This window comes from Neophocaena asiaeorientalis, unplaced genomic scaffold (genome assembly GCF_003031525.2).
Source record: "Neophocaena asiaeorientalis asiaeorientalis breed wild unplaced genomic scaffold, Neophocaena_asiaeorientalis_V1.1 scaffold144, whole genome shotgun sequence".
Taxonomy (NCBI): Eukaryota; Metazoa; Chordata; class Mammalia; order Artiodactyla; family Phocoenidae; genus Neophocaena; species Neophocaena asiaeorientalis.
In genome coordinates, this window is record NW_020175532.1 from 2,658,741 (window position 1) to 2,678,800 (window position 20,060).

General features: G+C 41.6%; 1 protein-coding gene across 1 annotated transcript in view; it reads left to right on the forward strand.

Annotated features, from left to right (window-relative positions):
• Positions 1-14,750, forward strand: part of STXBP6 (syntaxin binding protein 6) — a 265,295-nt gene extending 250,545 nt beyond the window's left edge. The window contains exons 5-6 of the mRNA XM_024769184.1: positions 8,711-8,868; positions 14,296-14,750. Coding sequence (XP_024624952.1) covers positions 8,711-8,868; positions 14,296-14,319 — 182 coding nt within the window. The 3' untranslated portion in view covers positions 14,320-14,750. The remainder of the gene's footprint in view (positions 1-8,710; positions 8,869-14,295) is intronic.
• The last annotated feature ends 5,310 nt before the right edge of the window (positions 14,751-20,060 follow it).

Below are 20,060 nucleotides of genomic sequence, written 5' to 3' on the forward strand. Positions count from 1 at the left end.
AAAACTGATGACTAATAAGAACCTGCAGTATAAAAAAAAAACAAAAAAAAAAACCCCAACAAGTAATACTAAACTTTCTTTGGGTTATTTGTATGGAAATACGTTAATATAAATGTTTCAGACATTACATGAAATTTCTAAAAATCTTATATGTTCTGGTATAATGTTATAAGCCATAATTCTAGTTATTACTTTAAAATGTATATCTCAGAAATAACTAAATTTCCTGTCAATTGCATTATTATGAACTTTCATCAAATCTTTAACCGTGGTCCTTTTTAAGTCTTTTGTCATTTACAGAGAGTTCTGGGTGTACTCTGATGCTTTTGCAAAAATGTTCCTATAAAAGTGTTTCATCTTCAAGGAATTCATGGAAAAGACCCTGACAAGTACAGGTTTCTGGTCACTGACTATACTGCTGAACTCAGAACTCTAATGGAAAACTGATGAATTCATAAAAGTGCTAACAAAAGATCAAGATGAAAAAAAATTAATTACATGGGCCTGAGTGAACTGATGAGGATGGTTATAATTTTTGTGACTTTGTTTGAATTTTTAAAAAAGGTAAATAGAAAAAAAATTAAAATAGATCTCCCTGCCCATTTTTTAAGTTTATGGTACTAAAACCCAAATCCAGTTTTTTTCATAATTGGTTTTCCTTTAAATTAGTTTGGATAAATGGGGCTTTATTGTGGTTAAACTGATTATAGAATACAAATAGTCCATGCAAAACTATTACCAGATTTCTGTTTTAAAAGAGTGCCCTGAAAAAAAGAGAGTGCCCTGAGATGACCATGTTTACTCAACTCCGAGTATAGACTGCCATAGGTTTATCAATTGTTTGTTTTTTAGATGATTTTCCTGCTTTTTTCCAAACATGAGTATTTTGTACTTCATATATCTACATGTGTGTTTAATATAGGAAATACCTGCTGAAAATTCTATTTAAATTGACTCTTTACTAGCTATAGAATTAGGAATTTTGATTACCAAGATACAACCTGAAGTCTAGGATGATATAAAGAAATTATGTTTATATTTGTTGGTGTGGTCTGTGGGCTTTTAAAAACAATCCTCCTTTCTCTTCCATTGTCACTTTTCAATATACCTTATTGTTTTCCCCTCATTTTCCTATACATTTAAATTTATTTTCATTGTTTTCAAACAGTGACTGAACACAACGTTATAGCTTTATCTCAAATTGCTCTCTCAGGAAGGTCTTCTCAATCACTTAACTTAAAATATGCCAGCATAATATATTTTTTAAAGCACATATTGAGCGGAACCAATGTGAATGCAATGTCAATGAAGTAAGACTGGTCTCTGCTCTATTCTCAGAGACTGTAGTTCAAAAAGTAGTTGACATTATTTGCAGTGGTTGACAGCCTCTTCTCAGACTGTTTGAATAAATTTGGGTATTAATGTGCTTCCTGCCTATTTAGAGAGAATTACTGTTCTATCTGCCTCAGGAGACTTTTATTTCCAGATTTAACTCAGCACAATATGATGGGCCCCAACTTTTGAGTTAAGCATCCTTCTTTACAAGGCATGCCTTGATTTAATGAGCATGTGTTCAGCTCTCTCTGAGGTGCACACAGCAAGTATACACAGATCTAAGTGTCTCCTGAGAGCTTCAAGACACTTAGCCCCAAGATAAAAGAGGAGACATGCAAATGCATGACATGCAAATGGTAAAAGGAACTGGGTGGGATTGCGCAGTTTTTCCAAAGTTCCTAGAGAGTAGATGTGGTCTTAGGGAGGTAGAGGGATAGGCATTCACTGAGCACCTGTAGGCACTTTGTATACATACATCTTCATCTTAACTTCTACAGCAACCACATGAGGTGGAGTTACAGATGAGGAAACTAAAGATCAGAGAATTTAAAACATTCCCTCAAAGTCATTCTGCCAGTTTGTCAAGGTAACAGTGCTTAGCACATAGCATGCACTCAAATGAATAGTTCTGAATACTGAATGAGTCTTTCAGGGAAGCAATTTTCAGCAAGAGCCTCAAAAACGTGTGTGTCCTTTGAACCAGCAGTTTAATCTCGAGGAATTATCAGAGATATGGACAAAGATTGTGTGTGTGCGCATGTAAATGCAAGAAAGTAACTGCAGCCTCATTTTAAAAACAAAACTGTCCTAATAATTAGTGATGCTGAACATCTTTTCATGTGTCTGTCGGCCATCTGTATGTCTTCTTTGGAAAAATGCCTATTCAGATCCTCTGCCCATTTTTTAATTTTTGTTTTTTATTGTTATTAAGTTGTATGAGTTCTTTATTTATTAATCCCTTATCAGATATATGATTTGCAAATACCTTGCTCTATTCAGTAAGTTGTCTTTTTTTTTTTTGATGCTTTCCTTTAATGTGCAGAAGCTTTTTAGTTTCATGTAATCCCATTTGCTTAATTTTGCTTTTGTTTCCCTTGCCTGAGGAGACATATCCAGAAAGATACTGGTAAGACCAAAGTTAAAGAGCATACTGCCCATGTTCTCTTCTAGGATTTTTATAGTTTCAGGTCTTACATTCAAGTGTTTAGTCCATTTTGAGTTGATTTTTGTGTATGGTATAATATAGTGGTCTAGTTTCATTCTTTTGCATGTGGCTGTCCAGTTTTCCCAGCACCATTTACTGCAGAGACAATCTTTTCTCTGTTGCATGTTCTTCACTCCCTTATTGTAGATTAATTTTTCATGTGTGTGTGGATTTGTTTCTCGGCTCTCGGTTCATTTCCAGTGATCTGTATGTCTGTTTTTCTGCCAATACCATACTGTTTTGATTAAATATAACTTTGCAGTATAATTTTAAGTCAGGGAGTGTGATACCTCCAGCTTTGTTCTTTGTTGTCAGGATTGCTTTGGCCATCTGGGGTCTTTTGTGGTTCCATATAAATTTTAGGATTTTTTTGTTCTAGTTCTGTGGAAAATGCCATTGGGATTGCATTTAACCTGTAAATTTCTTTAGGTAATGGATATTTTTAACAGTGTTAATTCTTCCAGTCCATGAGCATGGAATATCTTTCCATGTCTTTGTGTCTTCAGTTTCTTTCAACAGTGTCTTACAGTTGTCAATGTGTAGATCTTTTACCTCCTTTGTTAAATTTATTCCTAGGTATTCTTTTTGTTGCAATGGTAAATGGAACTGTTTTCTTAATTCTACTGGTTATTAGGGAAATTTAAATTAAAATCACAATGAGATATTACCTCATGACCATTAGAATGGTTATTTTCAAAAAGGTGTTAGAGAGGGTGTGGAGAAAGGGTAACCCTCAGCACTGTTGTTGGGAATGTAAATTGGTGCAGCCACTATGAAAAACAATATGGAGAGTCCTCAAAAAATTAAGAATAAACTACCATATGATCCAGCTATTCCATTTCTGGGTATTTATCTGAAGAATATGAAAACACTAATTCAAAAAGATATATGCACCCCTGTGTTCACTGCAGCATCGTTTATAAAAAGCCAAGATATGGAAACAACCTAAGAGCCTACTGATGGATGAATGGATAAAGAAGATATGGGGTGTGTGTGTGTGTGTGTGTGTGTGTGTGTGTGTGTGTGTGTGTGTGTATGTATAGACAATGGAACTCAGCCATTAAGAAATGAAATCTTGCCATTTGTGACAACACGGATGGAACTTGAGGGTATTATGCTAAGTGAAATAAATCAGAAAGAAAAATACAAATACAGTATGATTTCACTCATATGTGGAATATTTTTTAAGTTAAAATCAATTTTTAAAAAAATGAACAAGCCAAACAAGAGGAAAACAGATACATAGATACAAAGAACAGAGTAGTGGTTACCAGAGAGGAAGGGGGTCGGAGGAGGATGAAATAGATAAAAAGGGGGTCAACTGTAACGGTGACAGATGGAAACTAAGCTTTTGGTGGTGAGCACACTGCAGTATATATAGAAGTTGAAATACAGTGGTGTGCACGGAAGGAAGGAAGGATGGACACTTTTGAACACGCACCCAATAATGAAAAGGGAAATAACTGAATAAATTACAACAGTGTTATGTAGCCATTATAAACAGTATTTTCAAAGAATTTTCCATGGCATGGGAAAGTACCCACAATAGGATACAGTACTAAATATATATAGTATGGCCACAACCATGTTTTAGGAAAACATAGACAGAAAAATTACTAGAATAAAATGTACCATAAATGTAAATGTGGTTATCTCTAAGCAATTGAATACTACGCGATTTTATTGCCTTTTTATGGTAATATGTATTCTAAATTTTCTATAGTAAATTGTTTTAGCTTGTAATAATGACAAGATGTTTTCTTTTGTATTATGGCGTTAAGAAATGCTTTAGGAACTGCTACACTGAAGTCTTCATTCCTTACAGTTAATGCAGACTGTATTAATCTCAAATACAAGAAAATTCCCATGGAGAGCCAATATAACAGTGAGTAAGAGAACTGGCTCTGGAGCTGGGCTTCCTGAGTTCAAAACCTAGCTCTGCTCTTCACTTACTGTGGGATCCTTGGTGCACTGCTAACCCTCTCTCTCTCTCCGTTGGTGCTCGCATTGGTAAAAATGGGATCAGTGATGTGCCAGCGCATAAGGCTGTTGTGAGGAGCAGATTTTAGTAAGTGCCTAGAACATAGTAAATGGTCAGGCAACTGCTATTCTTGCATTGGATTTAAAAGCTATTTAACTTCTGTTATTTTTATACCTTGTAGTTGTTTATTTTAAGGCTGGTAACAACAGATTTTTTACCAACTTTCTCTTTGCTTTCACTATAGCAAAAGCATTCCCCTTTTTGCATTTTGTTGTTGACTTAATTCATTGAATTCCTGCAACAATCTCTAGGTGAGATAGCTGGCTTCGTGGGACACAGACTAAACCCTTAGTCATTTGGCAAGTTTAGAGTTTGAAGACCTAGTTAGATCACGTAACAGCATCAGTCATGTGTCCAACCCCCTGCTAAGCCATGGAGAAATCATTAGAAGGATGATATATTTTTCCTGCCTCTAAGCCAACCAACATTTATTGAGTCTCTCCTATGTGCCAGGAATTGCAAATACAAAAGTGAGAAAGGCCCAGCCCCTGCCTTCAAGGAGCTCACACTAGATACCCAGCAATAACATGCATTATGATAAATGCACCATTTGAAATAGACACAAGATACTGTGTATGTTGGGGGCAACAATGGTTTAGGGTGGGCTAGACATGAGTCTTTCCTAGGAAAGGGGTCTGAAGTGTACTGAAGCACATAGGAGTAAGTGGGAAGGCTAAGATGAGACTCAGAGTTCACACAGAGGTAGCAGTAAGCACAAAGGCATACAGGTAAAAGAAACATGACACATCTGCGAAAATTTAGGTAATTTGGCAAGGCGTGGGATTGGAGATCGCTAGGGAGAGGAAAAATGGATGAGGTTCTAAGATAAGCTGAGAGTGAGGCAGGGCAAAGTTCTCAATTTTTTCTTGGAAGCAGTGAGAAGATGGTAACAAATTTGCCTTTTTAAAAGTGTACTACAGAAACGTGTGGAAGATGAACCAGAAGAGGTGTGGGGCCACCTAACAACAAAAGGCTATTGCTGTATCTCTGAAGGCAAGAGGGACTGGATCCATAGAGAGATCATGAAGCTGGCAAAGAGGGCGGAGAGTAGAGGGCTGGACAGCAGGTGACTTGTAGTCGTATGTGGTAAAAGTGAGGGAGGAATCTGGACTGGGCTCCCAGATTTCTGAATTGAGGAGAAAGCTGGGCAGATGGGGGAGTTATTGACTGAGCAGGGGACCCCAAAGGAAAAGCTGGTGTGATAATGGGGTCAGGTGTAGACATACCGAATTCAAGATGATTTTCGGTGACTCACCTGAAGTTGCCCAGTAAGAAAACGTGGGTCTGGAGCCTCAGCAGCACAACCTAGAAAAAAGCAAAAATTTGGTCATTGAAGCCATGAGCTGAGTAGAATTGTCCTAGGGAGAGTCTGCAGAATGAGAAAGAGAAGAGGGCCAAGGACAGAACCCTGGAATTACAGCATTTGCAAGATATCAGAGAGAATAGAGCAAGCAAGCGGGAGACCCGAATCTAGAGGAGGAAGATTCAGGATTTAGGGAATGGTCAGCAGAGCGAAAGGTGCCCTCAGGGAATATATAATCCAGCTGGGAAGTCATCACATCTATGGGTGAAGAAATGAGGTAGAAGAGTTGCCCATGACTGTACTTGATCAGTCACCCAAGAAGGATACAGACAGTTCTTACAAAGTTGAGAAGAGAATGTAATTGACCTGAACCTTGATAAAGGCGATGGGACTTCACTGAGCCTGAAATACAGGTAGAATTGAAACCAGGGGAGGATATTTCAACTGAGGTGATGAGATTTGTTCAAATCCATCCTCATGGCTGAAAATAACTGAAGGTGGATTTTTTATTGATAGTGGTCAGCAGTGTCATCACTGAATAATGAAGACAGCATTTGGTTCTCTTTTAGTTATAACAACTCTTGGTTAAACAATATCATATAAAACTGGGTGCAGTGTTGATCTGACGTCTGTACAAGATTAAGAAAGTCATGACAGGAAAACAGTATGGCTCACACAAAGCAGATTCATTCTAGAAACACAGATGTGTCTCACTTTGAGGGCACCACGAGGGTCAGTTCCGACGGGGAGAAAACCTATCCTGGTAATATACCCTCTTGATTTTATGATAACTAATTCTAAAATCCCTTTGGTTTAATGCAGCTGTTCCTGGCTGTGGAGTTGCAGGTACCCTGCCCCATCTTTTCTCTAGCCTCTGGCGGCTAAGCTGTGGGCATGTGGAAGGAAGCAGGAAGGGGAGATTTTCTTGTGCCCTCCCCCAACTCCTCTGCACCTTCAGTCCCTTCACTGTCTTATTCTTTCCCCTTGGCCTGTTCCTTCTTGGGAGCACCTGGCTTGCAATGCAGCTTAGGCAATAACTCTTCATTTACCAAGAGGAATAGGTTTCTTTAGGACAGAAACAGGCATTACCTTGGGAAATAACCTGTCAAAACCTATCTATGCTGGTGTTCTCACAATTCTGTCATAGTAATTGCTTTCCGTGACCAACGCCACACCTGCAGAGAGGAAGGTACAGAATAAGGAAAAGGCATTGGGAAACCAGGTTCCAGTGCTAGCTATGTCACTTCCCTAGTGACATGATCTTGTGGAAGCCCTGAACCTCACCTAGTCTCAGTCTTCTCGGTAGAATTTCTATGAAAATCAAATGAGACAATATTTGTAAAGATGCTTTATGATTGCAAAATGCTATTCAGATATTAAGCAGTGGTGATAGGCTATAATCATAACCATGATATGAAAGCAAATGGGAACCCAGATTTCTCCTCCTAAATCTGTTCTGAAGACCAAGACAGACCTTCCATTCCAACCCTCGCATTCAGCCAGTTTCTCCAGAGCCACATCTCCTCTGTTAACCTGTGCTGACTTATCTCGGCTCCAGTAGTGTTGATGCAGCTCAGTCAGTAAGCTAACTCCATTCTCCTCCCCTTAGTGCAGAGTGGAAGCCCTTGAAATCCACCCCTAAAGAAGAAAAGTGGAAAACAATTTACAAGGTGCTTCCTCTGGGGCAGGCACTTTCTTTGCCTGAGATCCTTTTCAGACTGTTCCCACAGAGGAGAAATGAGGAAGCCTTTGCAGCTGAGACCAGCGGAAATTACGTTTCTATTAAAAGCTGTCTGTGGCTAGATGCATCCATCCCAGGTACAAAGCTAAATGATGTAATAAAAACTTATTCAAAGACATACAGCTATTATATAAAATGCCATTTAACTATCTCCCACTCAGCATGAACGAAACGCAGCTATAAATCTCCTTTGGTTGCAATCTGGCAAGTTTCTAGGTCTCCATGGGTTATGCACCTGCCAGTTCGTCACTGTTGGATTCTCTTTTCCAGTCCTGGTACGTGGGATGTCAGGGATGCATAACCATTTGAAATGTGATGGTTTTCAACTTTCTCAGTATCATCATTCATGAACCTGGGAGTGCCAGGTTCCTTCTAGGACAGGTTTCTGTCACTGTGTTTCACCTGCTGGCTAGAATACAGTGTTGAGGTCCCACATTTCATATACTTGAGATCAGAGGCCAAGAGGACCAACCATCCAGGCCATGGCTCGGGATTCAAGGTTGGGAACTGACATATCTCCTCTGAACTTTGAGACTGATCGATAGCTTCTTACGTGGGGCTGTGCATATAGGGGTGAAGGAGTAAAATGGAAGGGAACAGTTGAAAGGAATACAGAGCATCATATCTGGAGAAGTTCTGTACTCCCAATTTTCCTGTGGTTATCCATCTAAACCCCAGGTCAAGAGGAAATGCTCATATGATCCAGATATGTCTCACTGAACTTGCCTAATTCTATGGACTTGTTAGGGTTCCCATCTACCTTTGCAAGCCAAGTCCTAAATTCAGATGGACCCCGCTCTTCTGAGCCTCACCAAACAGAATGCCGGTAGAACGGAAGTGAGTGCTGTCAGTGATGGGGCTGCGAAAGAAGCCTTCAGCACTTGCCCAGGTCCTACAGTCAGTGGGTATTCTTCCTAAAAGTGAGTCAGTCAGACCAAGTAAGAAGAAAAGTTGACTTGTTTCCTAGACACTCAAGGCCCTTCCAGAGTCTGACCCACCTTGCTTTTTCGGGGTGCTCACCCTGGGCGGGGGTGTCACTGTAGGTCAGCCAAGCCAGCTTCTGATGCTCTTCCTGTCCGGTTTCAGGAAACAGCATCCTCCATTCAGCGGCCGACAGCGTGACCAGCGCAGTGCAGAAGGCGAGCCAGGCCTTGAACGAGCGCGGGGAGCGCTTAGGCCGCGCAGAGGAGAAGACGGAAGACATGAGGAACAGCGCCCAGCAGTTTGCAGAAACTGCACACAAGGTGGGTCCCGCAGCGCGGCCGAGGGCTCAGCTCTGGGTTGTCGGGGAGCTTTGGTGCCCAAAACTTTATTTCAGTATGTTTCCCAGGTGGGAGGCACAAAGTCAAGCCTTTTTTTTTCTTTGGCCCCCGTATACAGTTTCCTTCTGCTACTTAGTAAGTACCAGAGTTGGGAAGATTTCTTCTTGGACCTGTTTCTTTGGTTATCTCGTTTCTGCTGTCTTCATCCCTGTCTCTGACCCCGTATCTTTGGGAAATGTGGACCATCTTTACTTCCTACCCAGAAGTTTAAGGCTCCCATTTCTGGGAACAGGATGGGGGTGGGGGTAGGACAGGTGTAAGAATATCCCTCCTCTGTTAGCCAGTGCTTGAAAGAGGACTGTGGGCTCTTGTGCTTACTTTTCCATGCTGTCCCTTTCTGGTCATGAGCCTCGCATCCTGTGTTCTTATCTCTTTACTATACAAAAAAGCAAATTCTAGTCCCAGGGCACCTCAGGGCTAGTTTCCCCTGTGGAGGGGCCTTGGACCTCCTAAGGCTGACCTGACTAGTGCAGAGCTGCCTGCAAAATTCCCATCTGCCTCTGGGTCCAGAGAATGGTGTTTTCCACATGCCTCAGGTGTACACATGCACTGAAAATGTGCCTTTCAGAAGGGGAAGGGGGAGTTTTTATTGGCAGCCAGCTATCTAAGGCAGTCACAGACCAAAGGAAAGAGAAGCCCTGTTTGTCAGGTGATAAAAGGGGATTTATTACTGTTCTTGTACTTTGGATCAAAGGGCAGCTCCTTCCTGGCTAGTGATTTTGAATTTAGGTTTCCAGAAACAACTTTTGCTGATAACTGTTGGCATGTCAAACTCATGATCTGGCCTTTCAAGATAGGCTTTTCAGGTGACCTTTGGGGAAAAAATTAATGTGCTTCAAAAGAAAACCCCGCTTTTGCTGAGGAACCAAGAATGGACAACCTGAAAAGCAACGGGAAAAATCTCCCCAGCTCAGCCAGGCTGGCCCCTCTCCCGAGACTTAAGGCCAGGCCCGACTGCAGATCCAGATCTGAGTGGATGCATCTAGCCTGCCCTTCCTGCATCCCCTTTGCACAGACCCATCTCGTGTCATCAGTTCCCTATCATGACAGTGTCTTACTGTACTGCTGCCTTAGGGGCCCATTTGGAGTTCAAACTTGGCTGAAAATGCAGGCAGCCCTGCTGGGGGCCAGAGCCTGTCTTGCTGCGGCTGTCACAGAGGGAGCAAGCTCAGAATTGTGGTTCCCCACATCCCTTCTGCAGCCTTTGTGATATAGAAATAATGATGGAGTGGAGATGTTAGAATTCCCACCCAACTTCATTTATAGCAACAGCAACTGTAGTGATTTGAAAGGGGGATGGGCAGTGGAAGTCTGGGGGAACATTTAAAGTGTTGATTTGGAGGAGAAAAGACTACAGGAATTATTTTTTAATTGTCTTCAAGTCTGCGAAGGGCGATATTGCAGCAATTCTCTTTCGTGTCTTGTTATACAGAATAGAGCACTCAATGGTGCACTGATAACATTCTGCTAAAATAAGAGTTTAGATTAATGATTAGGCCATGAACCAGGTTACCAAGGAAGTCTGTGAAATCATTCTTCCTAATGCGGAGTAGACAATACCTGGAGGTCATCCATGTCACTATCCGCCCCAGAGGAGGTCACACAAACACTGGGTTGGATAACCTAACCAGATGGCCAGAATTCTTGGCCCTGGTCACCGTGTTTCCCTGATACTGTGGCCAAGTTTGCTAGGTAGTTGGGAAGACAGTATGGTATGGTAGTTAACATCTTGTGTTTGATTTAGCAACTCCATGACCTTGGGCAGGGGCTTAATTTCTCTAAGCCCCAGTTTCCTCATCAGTAAAATAGGGCTAACTAACAATAGTACCTTTCTCCTAGGGTGTTGTTGAGAGAATTGAATGCATTCAAACCTATACATTGGTTAGTACAATACTTGGTGCATATAAACCTCAGTTAATATTAGTTATAATTGTTTCCATAAAGATGGTTTCTGCTGAGCCTGCTCCAGTCCATCACATGTACTGGAGGGTTGGAGAAATGTGACTGAGGATCCCAGCACAGGGGTGGGGAGGGACTGGTGGTAAAGATTTTGTGCCCTCCAAAGGGGGGTGGGAGGGCCTCCTGCTGAATGCTGACACTTTCTAAACACAGAGCAGCCCTTGCAAACAGGACCCGTCAGAACAGAAACTGATTAAGCCACCAAAGGCACAGGGGTCTCTGGCTTTGACCACTGGGAGGACTGGTACCAGCCAGTTACCTATTTCCGTAGAGATGGATGCGGCAGGGGGCAGTCTCCACTTACTTTGGCTTCCTCTCCTGTGGGTGGCGTAAGGGTTGGGGAGGAGGGGCTGCTAAGTGTCTCTTACTGTAGTTTGAGGGAGTGGGAGAGAGACACAATAATAACCAGACTTGCAGTTTTCTAAAACTGCCAAGTCTGGGATGTGTGCTTATGAATCACCAGCATGGGCAGGATTCCTCAGGAGGAGGTTGACCTCTTGAGATAAGGTGTGGCTATTTTCCCAGGGACCAGGACTCCCGATTTGTCCCACTAGTGTAGGCTGTCTGTGAAGATGTCATTTCACTGGCCAAGCCCCTACCAGGCCTACTGGTGAGGAGAGAGCTCAGAGATGGAACCCAGGCCTTCCACCACTGCCTCCCCAAACATGGCTCTGTCGACTCATAAAGAGTGGGCTGTGTTTAGACGTCAAGACACAGTGCACTTGTTAGAGCCCTGACAGAGAAAGGCAGCGCTGGGTGACAGTTCCTCTGGGCTCCCTGGTTGAACAAGAGCATGCAACCTCAGCTGGAGAGTAGGGCACACCTTCTGGACTGCAACAGAAGAGGCTATCTCTGGCTTTCTCGATTTTCCCAGGACTCCTACTGTGACCCAGGTGCATTAGTGAGTGGATCACCTTTGTAGGAGCCTGCCATCAAGACATGTGGGCGCTTCACTCCTGCAGAGCCAATGGAAATGTGTCTGCAACCCCTCTCCCCCAGCTGTGTTCAGCCTGGCTTGGGAAGCGTGGTTCCTTCCTGAACTATGAGCTTGGTATGGTCTCAGACCTTAGGGAAGTCCAGCTCAGCCACAGAGCAGGCCTGGCCTGCTTCAGAAAGTGCAACAGTGCAGTGTGTGCAGTGCTTTGCCACCTGCCTTGGCTGGTGAGTCAGCAGGCGAGAGGGATACCCACACCTAGGCATCCTCAGATGCTGTTTATTTCCCACCAAGAAGAACAGTGACCTGCCCTGTTCTGCACACAAGCGCGCATTTGTAGGGGAGGGAGTGGTGAGTGGCATATCCCTCACTGGCAGGGAATGGCTGCCTCTGTCCCTACCACGGTCATCTACTCCCTGTGGGTCTGAGCTAGAAGGGACCTCAAGAGTCCAGGCCTCTTAAAAAAAATACCCCCTGTATGAGAAACAACTTCTTCTATCATTGTTGTTTTTTCTATTATTGTTGTTATTATAATTTAGATGGAGTCATTTACACAGCTTTGGAAGAGAAAGCTTTCCATGAAACATTAAGAAAACAAAAATATAGCAAAAGGAAGTTTTTAACTTCTCTTCTGTAGGAACTCTGACATCTACATTAATCCATAAGCATTTGAGTTGGAGATGATATTTATAGACATGAGGAAACCGAGGTACGGAGCAATTGTGACTTAGAGCTCAAGGTCATACAGCAGATTTGTAGCAGGGAAGCAACAGTATCGTGCCTTCCATATTCTAAAGCTTCTAACTCCCAGGAAGTTAAAGAAAAAAACAAACAAAACGAGGTAGCGTGGAAATGATGCGCCTGTATGCAAAAATACCTCAAATGGCAAAATGTCCAATCCAGCTGTACTTCTGCAAAGCTGAACTGGCACAGCCCTGCCCGGCTGGGGCTCCCCTTAGCGCCAGTCCCAGCTGCACTGGAGAGGTAAACCAGGGTCTGGTGTGAGAAGCAACACGATTGCTTCTGAGGATTAATGACTGTGGGTAAATTGGCAAAGCCCATTAGCTGAAGGTTAACAGCTGAGTGAGTAACAGGACAGCAGCACTGATCAAATATTTATGGTTGGTATTCATTATGCACGACACTTACCAGCTCTGTGTTGATTTGAATGGTCCACATTGCTAAATAATGTAGTAAAAGTAGACACAGAGCAAGAAGTGGAGGCCATACAGTGGAGGGGCTCAGCGTGTGGCCAGGGAGCGGGACGGATCTGAGAGAGAGCCCTGGCTCTGCCATTTCCACCCACCATGTTTCCTGGACTGTAAACTCTTCGAGTTCAGGAGTTAACCTTCTTGGCAAAAACCCACAGCACTGAGCACAGCAGCCTGGACACACTCAGGGCTTCACCCCGCAGCACTGAGCACAGCAGCCTGGACACACTCAGGGCTTCACAAACACCATCTGACAGTTGACTGGCTGGTGGCATCAGCACTGCAAAAGGTCCTTGGGGATATTCGCTTAGGCTGGCTTCACCAGGTACAGGCACCTGGAGCTCCTCCAGCTGACGCTGCCCAAGTAGAGATTAACTTAGCGACGTGACTACCCCCAGTAACTCCAGCCCCAGTCTCAGGGATTAATCCCTAATACCAGACTCTAGACACATGAGGGATCACAATTCAGCCTCAAACCTGCCTTCTGCTTCACGTCAGTATATGGGCTCCTTGGAAGGGATCCGGCTAAGGAAAGCAATGTCAGATTAATTTTATGTTTTGTACCTGCATACATTTCCTTAAATATATTATCATGGGCTCCAGCTGGGCTTGGGAAGCTATTGAATGATACAGTGGTATTTGGTGTTCCCATTTATAAAGATCTAACATTTCAGTAAACCACATTTTTCAAATACCAGTGGGAGCAGTAAGTCAAGGTCTGAATTTGGTCTATTGTTCAGTCCTGGTTGGTAAAACAGTCTAATTGTCAAGTGCTTTGGACCTGGTTGAATGTCCAGGATATCACGTGGATTACTGCAGCTTGTTTGTTTCTCTACAGTTGGTGATTTTTAATACTTTACGAGATGTCAGTAAATACATTTGGAGAGTGTTGGTCTTCCTGGATAACTAGTAACCTGGGAGCCCAGAGGCCTTTGTTTCTAGGGTAGGTCACTCATTCTGCCTCCACTTTGGCTCTTCCATTTGCTCCTTCAGTGGCATGAAGGAGCATCACGTAGCACGCTCCCTGACCTGGACACATACACCAACGACAACACTGGCAGGACGAGTCAGTGGACTGTTGAGGGACACGCTGCGCATTTACTAAGCGCCGCTGTGCACTGCAGGTGATCTGCCACAGCAAGAAGAATCTTGGTGTCGCTTCTCATCGCGGATGTGGGGAAGGAGCAGCAAAGGAACTCTCCCCACTGCTGCTAACATCTTACTTGTGTCCCTTTCTCTCCTTAGCTTGCCATGAAGCACAAATGTTGAGAAACTGCCTCTCCTGGTGACCTCTTAAGAGAAAATGAAGTTTGTTCAGCAGTTTTTACAAGAATTCTGGACCTCCGCTTGCTTCTTTTTTTCCCAAAATGTGGACATTTAGGTTATTTTTCCTTTTCAGATGTTAATATGAGAGAAAAGGTGTTGTGTTTATACATTTCCCTAATAATCTTGCTAAGAAATGCTGCAAGCATCAGCTTTATTTTTTTCCCACTGTGTGTATGCGTGTGTCTGTATGTGTTTTCTCTTTAAGGCTTTTTTTTTTTTGATAGTTTGAATATGAAATTCGGACCAAATGATATATTGAGCTAGGTCTAAACTGTATTTTTTTCCTGATATTAAGCAGGGAGACATTTTAATGTGGTGACGTCAGATGTTATTGTTCCTGGTTGGAAATAAAAGTCAAGCAGTGATTGGCTTCACTCAGTCTCTTAGGTACTCTTAATTTGAAGGTTAAGATTCTAAATCCTGAGACACAAATCTGTATTAGAAAAAACAATTGGATTTATCAGGGGAAACAGCAGTCTTAGATTTTGCTTTTTGTGTAGTAACTTTTTGCATGAGCCATCACCAGCATTCACAAAAACAAATCAGAATCACAGATAGAAATCTACTTTCTGAGCTACAGTTTAAATTCTTCCATTACTTGTTTCCAGGCTGATTATTTAGAATTACCGTATAAAGGATAAAATTTTGAGATGAAAGACCTAAGGAAAAGCCCATTTAAAAACCTCTGTGCATTCATGAATGTTTCTTCGTCACTGTCCCAAATTACGGTAGCTGGTCTTGAAAAGAGCTTGGATTTTTATCAAGAATTGATTTGTCCAGATAAAGGTCTGTGTAAAGGATAATGTGAAAAGATACTACATTTAAAATCTTTTTTCTCTTTTTACAAAGTCATGCCTGTTTAGAGACACCTTCATGATGTCCTTGGGAAATGGCCTTCGGTTCTTGCTATCTGATTTTTGGAGGTTTTGATGTTGTTATTGATATTAATCTAATTTAAAGTGTGGGTTTCTTGACAAATTGCATTTCATGGCAACTGCAACTTGCCTGGTCTGACATAAAACAGCACAGTCATGAAGCCTTTACATTGCAGTCAGACTGAATGAGGTTGGTTCATACAGCTCCTGATTTTGTATCACTCAACACAGGCCTGGATTTTCAGTCTGGGAGTTTAGTTTCTTAGAAGGTTAAAATGCTAAATATAAAAGCTGTGCTTTGTCTTCCTGAAACAAGGAGGCAAGCTGTACATCCCAGATACATGCTCAGCTTCCCGCTGCGATGCATTGATTTTTTTAAGCTGCCTGGATCTTCAGGACCCCTTTCTATTCCTTCCTACCCATTGAGCCCACGTGTATTGCAGGCTCTTACATAGCAGCATGTGATGACTTCCGGATTATTTATGCTGATCTAAATAGCTTAAGTTCTCCTGATAAAAGCATTCCCAGGGAGATAGAAAATTGGGCTATTGTGGGGAAAAATGATCTTAGTCACTATGTGTCAAAAGGGAGATGGGATTTGCCAGAGACAAGTTTCTGAATCCTCTTAGGGAGACGATCCAGTTCAAGAAAACTCTCTGTAAAATTTATCAAGTAAACTATATAAATGTACTATAATATTTTGTACTTTTCTTTTGGTGTCTTAAAAGTTTAAAGAAGCAAGGAACTTGCTATCTGGTGAGTACCATTAGAAGCATTTACAATTTCTAAGAAAAGCTGAAAATATCACGCCAAATAGGTTTTCTTTGCAGGCCTCAGTATAGAAAATGCACGTGCGCACGCACACACACAGATATATTCATCTTCCCAAATGGAATTCTAGCTTCAGATAGATAGTTGGTGTAAATAATTGAAATGGTAAGTCTAAAACGCCCTGACAATCAGCCAAACTCAATTTGTCGCCAAGTATCTAACATCAGTGTTTGTGAAGCTGCTTCTAAAGTAGCAGAGGGTGAGGTCATAAGCATACTGTGAAATTTGAGATTTTTTCCTCTCCGGTAGACTTGTGATAGTTACTCTTCATAAATATAAGTACTCCACATCTTGCCCTCTTTCCTCACTCTCTGTTTATCCTTTTAGACTTAAGTCTTCTTGGAAATATCCAGGATTTGAAGAAAGCCTGTCTGCATTGTTTTTACCTTCCTCTATTGATTTGCTTCCAGACTGTGGTCATGTCCTTGACCTCCCTGTGTCCAAGTCCTACTACCTAGGCCTCTGCCCACAGAAGAGGCCAAACAGCAACCCCAGTCCCTCCCGGACCTCCTGACTTCTTGCACAGGAGCGAGCCCTGTGATGACGTACGTGAGGTTCTTTGCTATCCTTTTGTAGAAGGTGCTTCAATACAAAATATTAATACAGTCTAACCTAGAGAAAATTGCTAAAATGACTCACATTATTTGGGACCAATTCAGTGGCTTGCTAAAATACATTTAATTTCTTTGTTTCATTTCTGCACCTCACTATTGAGTTTTGGAAATACTACATTTCAGTGAAGGATTTCTTAAATTGTATTGACAACTCGTAAAGAAAAGAGACTTCCCAGTGTTCTCACTTCTTCCTGGAATGTAGCTGTAGTATTCTTCCCTAGTACTATTAGGTACCTGTGTGCAGGAAGTAGACAGTGATTCAGGTTAATGTTTCATATTGAAGGTATTTGTAAAATGTAACAAGATCAGTAGTTAACCTTTTTAAGCTCTGAAAAAATAAAGATTATGTGTTTGACTTAAAATTACAGTGAAATCTGTCTTAATACTACTTTTGTGGCTAACAAAGGTTATGCATTTATGTAAAAATATTTACAGAATGCCCTCAATAAAGGATATTAAGGATAGGTTTTGCTTTTAAATTTTAGAATTGTGACACTGCTGATGTCTGTTGTACAGTTATTAATTCTTCAGAAGTTCCCTGAGATGTCAAATATCATTTTTGTTCCTTTCAGAGACAAGTAACACCTGCTCTGTGATTCACTAATACAGCAAACTCTAATTTTGTCATTAAATATTTGAACTCTGTGATGAAAGTTCGTTTCTCTCAGTTATTTGGGAAATCTCTCAAACACTACCAGATAGGTAGGCAACGTCACACTTTTGTTGCTAATGGGAAGACCCTGTGTGCCTCCAGGAGACCTAAGAATTGGGATTAGCATTCTGATAACATTTCTTCATGGACATTCTAATAATGGGAGGACTTGAAATGTAAAAAAGACTAAAGAGCTAACTAACCTTAATTTAGACAATGAGCTTCTATCCAGCAAGAGTTAAGTTTTTTTATTTTCTTCTCATGAGCAAAGCAGTTACGCTGACTAGTAGTTACCTTTCTGCTGATATTAGTGATGTGCTCAACTCAGGTACATATTACCGCATGTGCCCTCATTCAGCAGACTCTTTTCATGTCCTTTTAAATTGGAAAGAAGACTCGATCAAATTATGTCAATTTATTTTTATGGGAAAGCAAATGCAACTTATTCCATCGCCATTTGCTTTCAAGGGAAGTGGCTTTGGTGATCACTGTAGCAAAACAGCCCTCTGTAGGTTGGCATAGACACAGTGAAGCAGGCAGACTTTGAAATATTTCCTGGGAGGACTGCAGGTGGAAGGGAAAGGCTACCTACCACCTCCACTCTCCAGAGAAAAAAGGACAGAGAGATGGTTTGCCTAGATGAGGACTTGGCCTTTAGTTAATTAGGTATTTAAAGGCACCCTTGTGAACTAATTATAAACCCACTGACTTGCAAAGATGACCTTTTCTTTTAGTACAATTTTTGTTAGCAATTATACCACAACCAGCTCTCAGATTTTACGGGAGAATTAATACAAATGTATATTTTTTTAAATCAGTAATGCCTTTCCTTCTTGCTGTCAACGAGAACATGCTTAGAAAAACTATAGTTGTCCCTTGAATAACGGGGTTTGAACTGCCTAGGTTCACATGTATGTGGGGTTCTTCTCAACAGATGCATACTACAGTACTATGAAATCCATAGCTGGTTGAATCCAGATTCAACCAACCACACATATGGAGGACCAACAGTAAAGTTATAGGCGGATTTCTTATTATTTGGGGGGGGTGGCGGGGTGGCACCCCTGACCCTTTCATTGTTCAAAAGTCAACTGTATTGACTTATCAGTCATCATCTGCCTAAACAAGCAGACTGAGTGAGATAGAAGAGGGAGGATAAAAATACCAGAAATAAATTTCAAACAAGTGCAAATGTTTCCATATCATTCCCTGATGATAGCCATCCTGTGTCCCTCCTTTCCCTGGCGTAGGCAAACCTGGGTGGTAGCTGGACATATGTATGCACATCCACATATGCATACACACAGCTGGCATTAGAAAAGATACATGCACCCTAATGTTCATCACACCACTATTTACAGTAGCCAAGACATGGAAGCAACCTAAATGTCCATAGACAGAGGAATGGATAAAGAAGATACGGTATATATATATATATATATATATATACACAATGGAATATTACTCAGCCATAAAAAGGAATGAAATACTGCCATTTGCAGCAACATGGATGGACATAGAGATGATCATACTAAGTCAGACAAATATTCACGATATAATATGTGGAATCTAATTTTAAAAAATGATACAAATGAACTTATTTACAAGACAGAAACAGACTTACAGATATTGAAAGCAAACTTATGATTACCAAAGGGAACGCATGGGGGTGGGGGAGGGATAAATCAGGAGTTTGGGATGAACATACACTACTATGCATAAGATAGATAACCAACAAGGACCTACTGTATAGCACGGGGAACTACACTCAGTATTCTGTGATAACCTATATGAGAAAAGAACCTGAAAAAGAATGAATATATGTATATGTATAACTGAATCACTTTGCTGTACACCTGAAACTAACAACACATTGTGAATCAACTATACTCCAATAAAATTTTTAAAAAGAGCTGAGCTGCACTCCTAGATTCACCTGAATTCTCTTAGTGACCCCTTATTGCCTATCTGGACATAGACTGGCAGGAGACAATAGTTCCAGGGGTCAGTGAAATTTGAAAGTGCCTCAGGTGGGCCATGATCAGAGCATGAGAGATACAAAGACTGAGACATGGAAGAAAAACACATCCCACCCACAAGGCAAGTCTTACTTTATTTCAGTAAACGTGAGTGTGCTAATGGCTGTCTTTCAACAAGATGATACAAAAGATGGATTTCCTTTTGGTTTGCTTTTTGAAAATCCAGGAAGCACATATACATAAAATGATTTTGTAGAGCCAGAGCCAGTCTGATGCAAAACTGATCTCTACTTATACATCACCCCCTCTCCCCGTTCTCCCCTCCACGCTCTTCGCCTTGCTTCCCGACATTTCTTAAATTCTGCTTTACGCTAACCCCTCCTACCCAAGATGTTACCTGTATTACAGCGCTGGTTTATAGTGGCTTAGGGCAGTTTCTCCATCCAAGCTCTGTGTCACAGTTATCTGGGGAGGTTTTGGAAAATGTACACATTTTATTCCCAAATTTGCCTTCTTGTTGCCCCTAGTCATCTTGTCTTTTGCAAAGAAAATAAAATGGCTCCAGCAGGCCTGAGCAGTGGGGCACCTGGCTTCTCCAGATGCTCACTAGATTTAAACCAGCAAATTAAAGCCGTCAAGGAAATTAACATAATGTGCCTTTAAGCTGGATTACTGCTATAGTGTAACCTTCTGCCTTGACCCCCATTATATTTTCTCCCTTGAGCCTCATCTG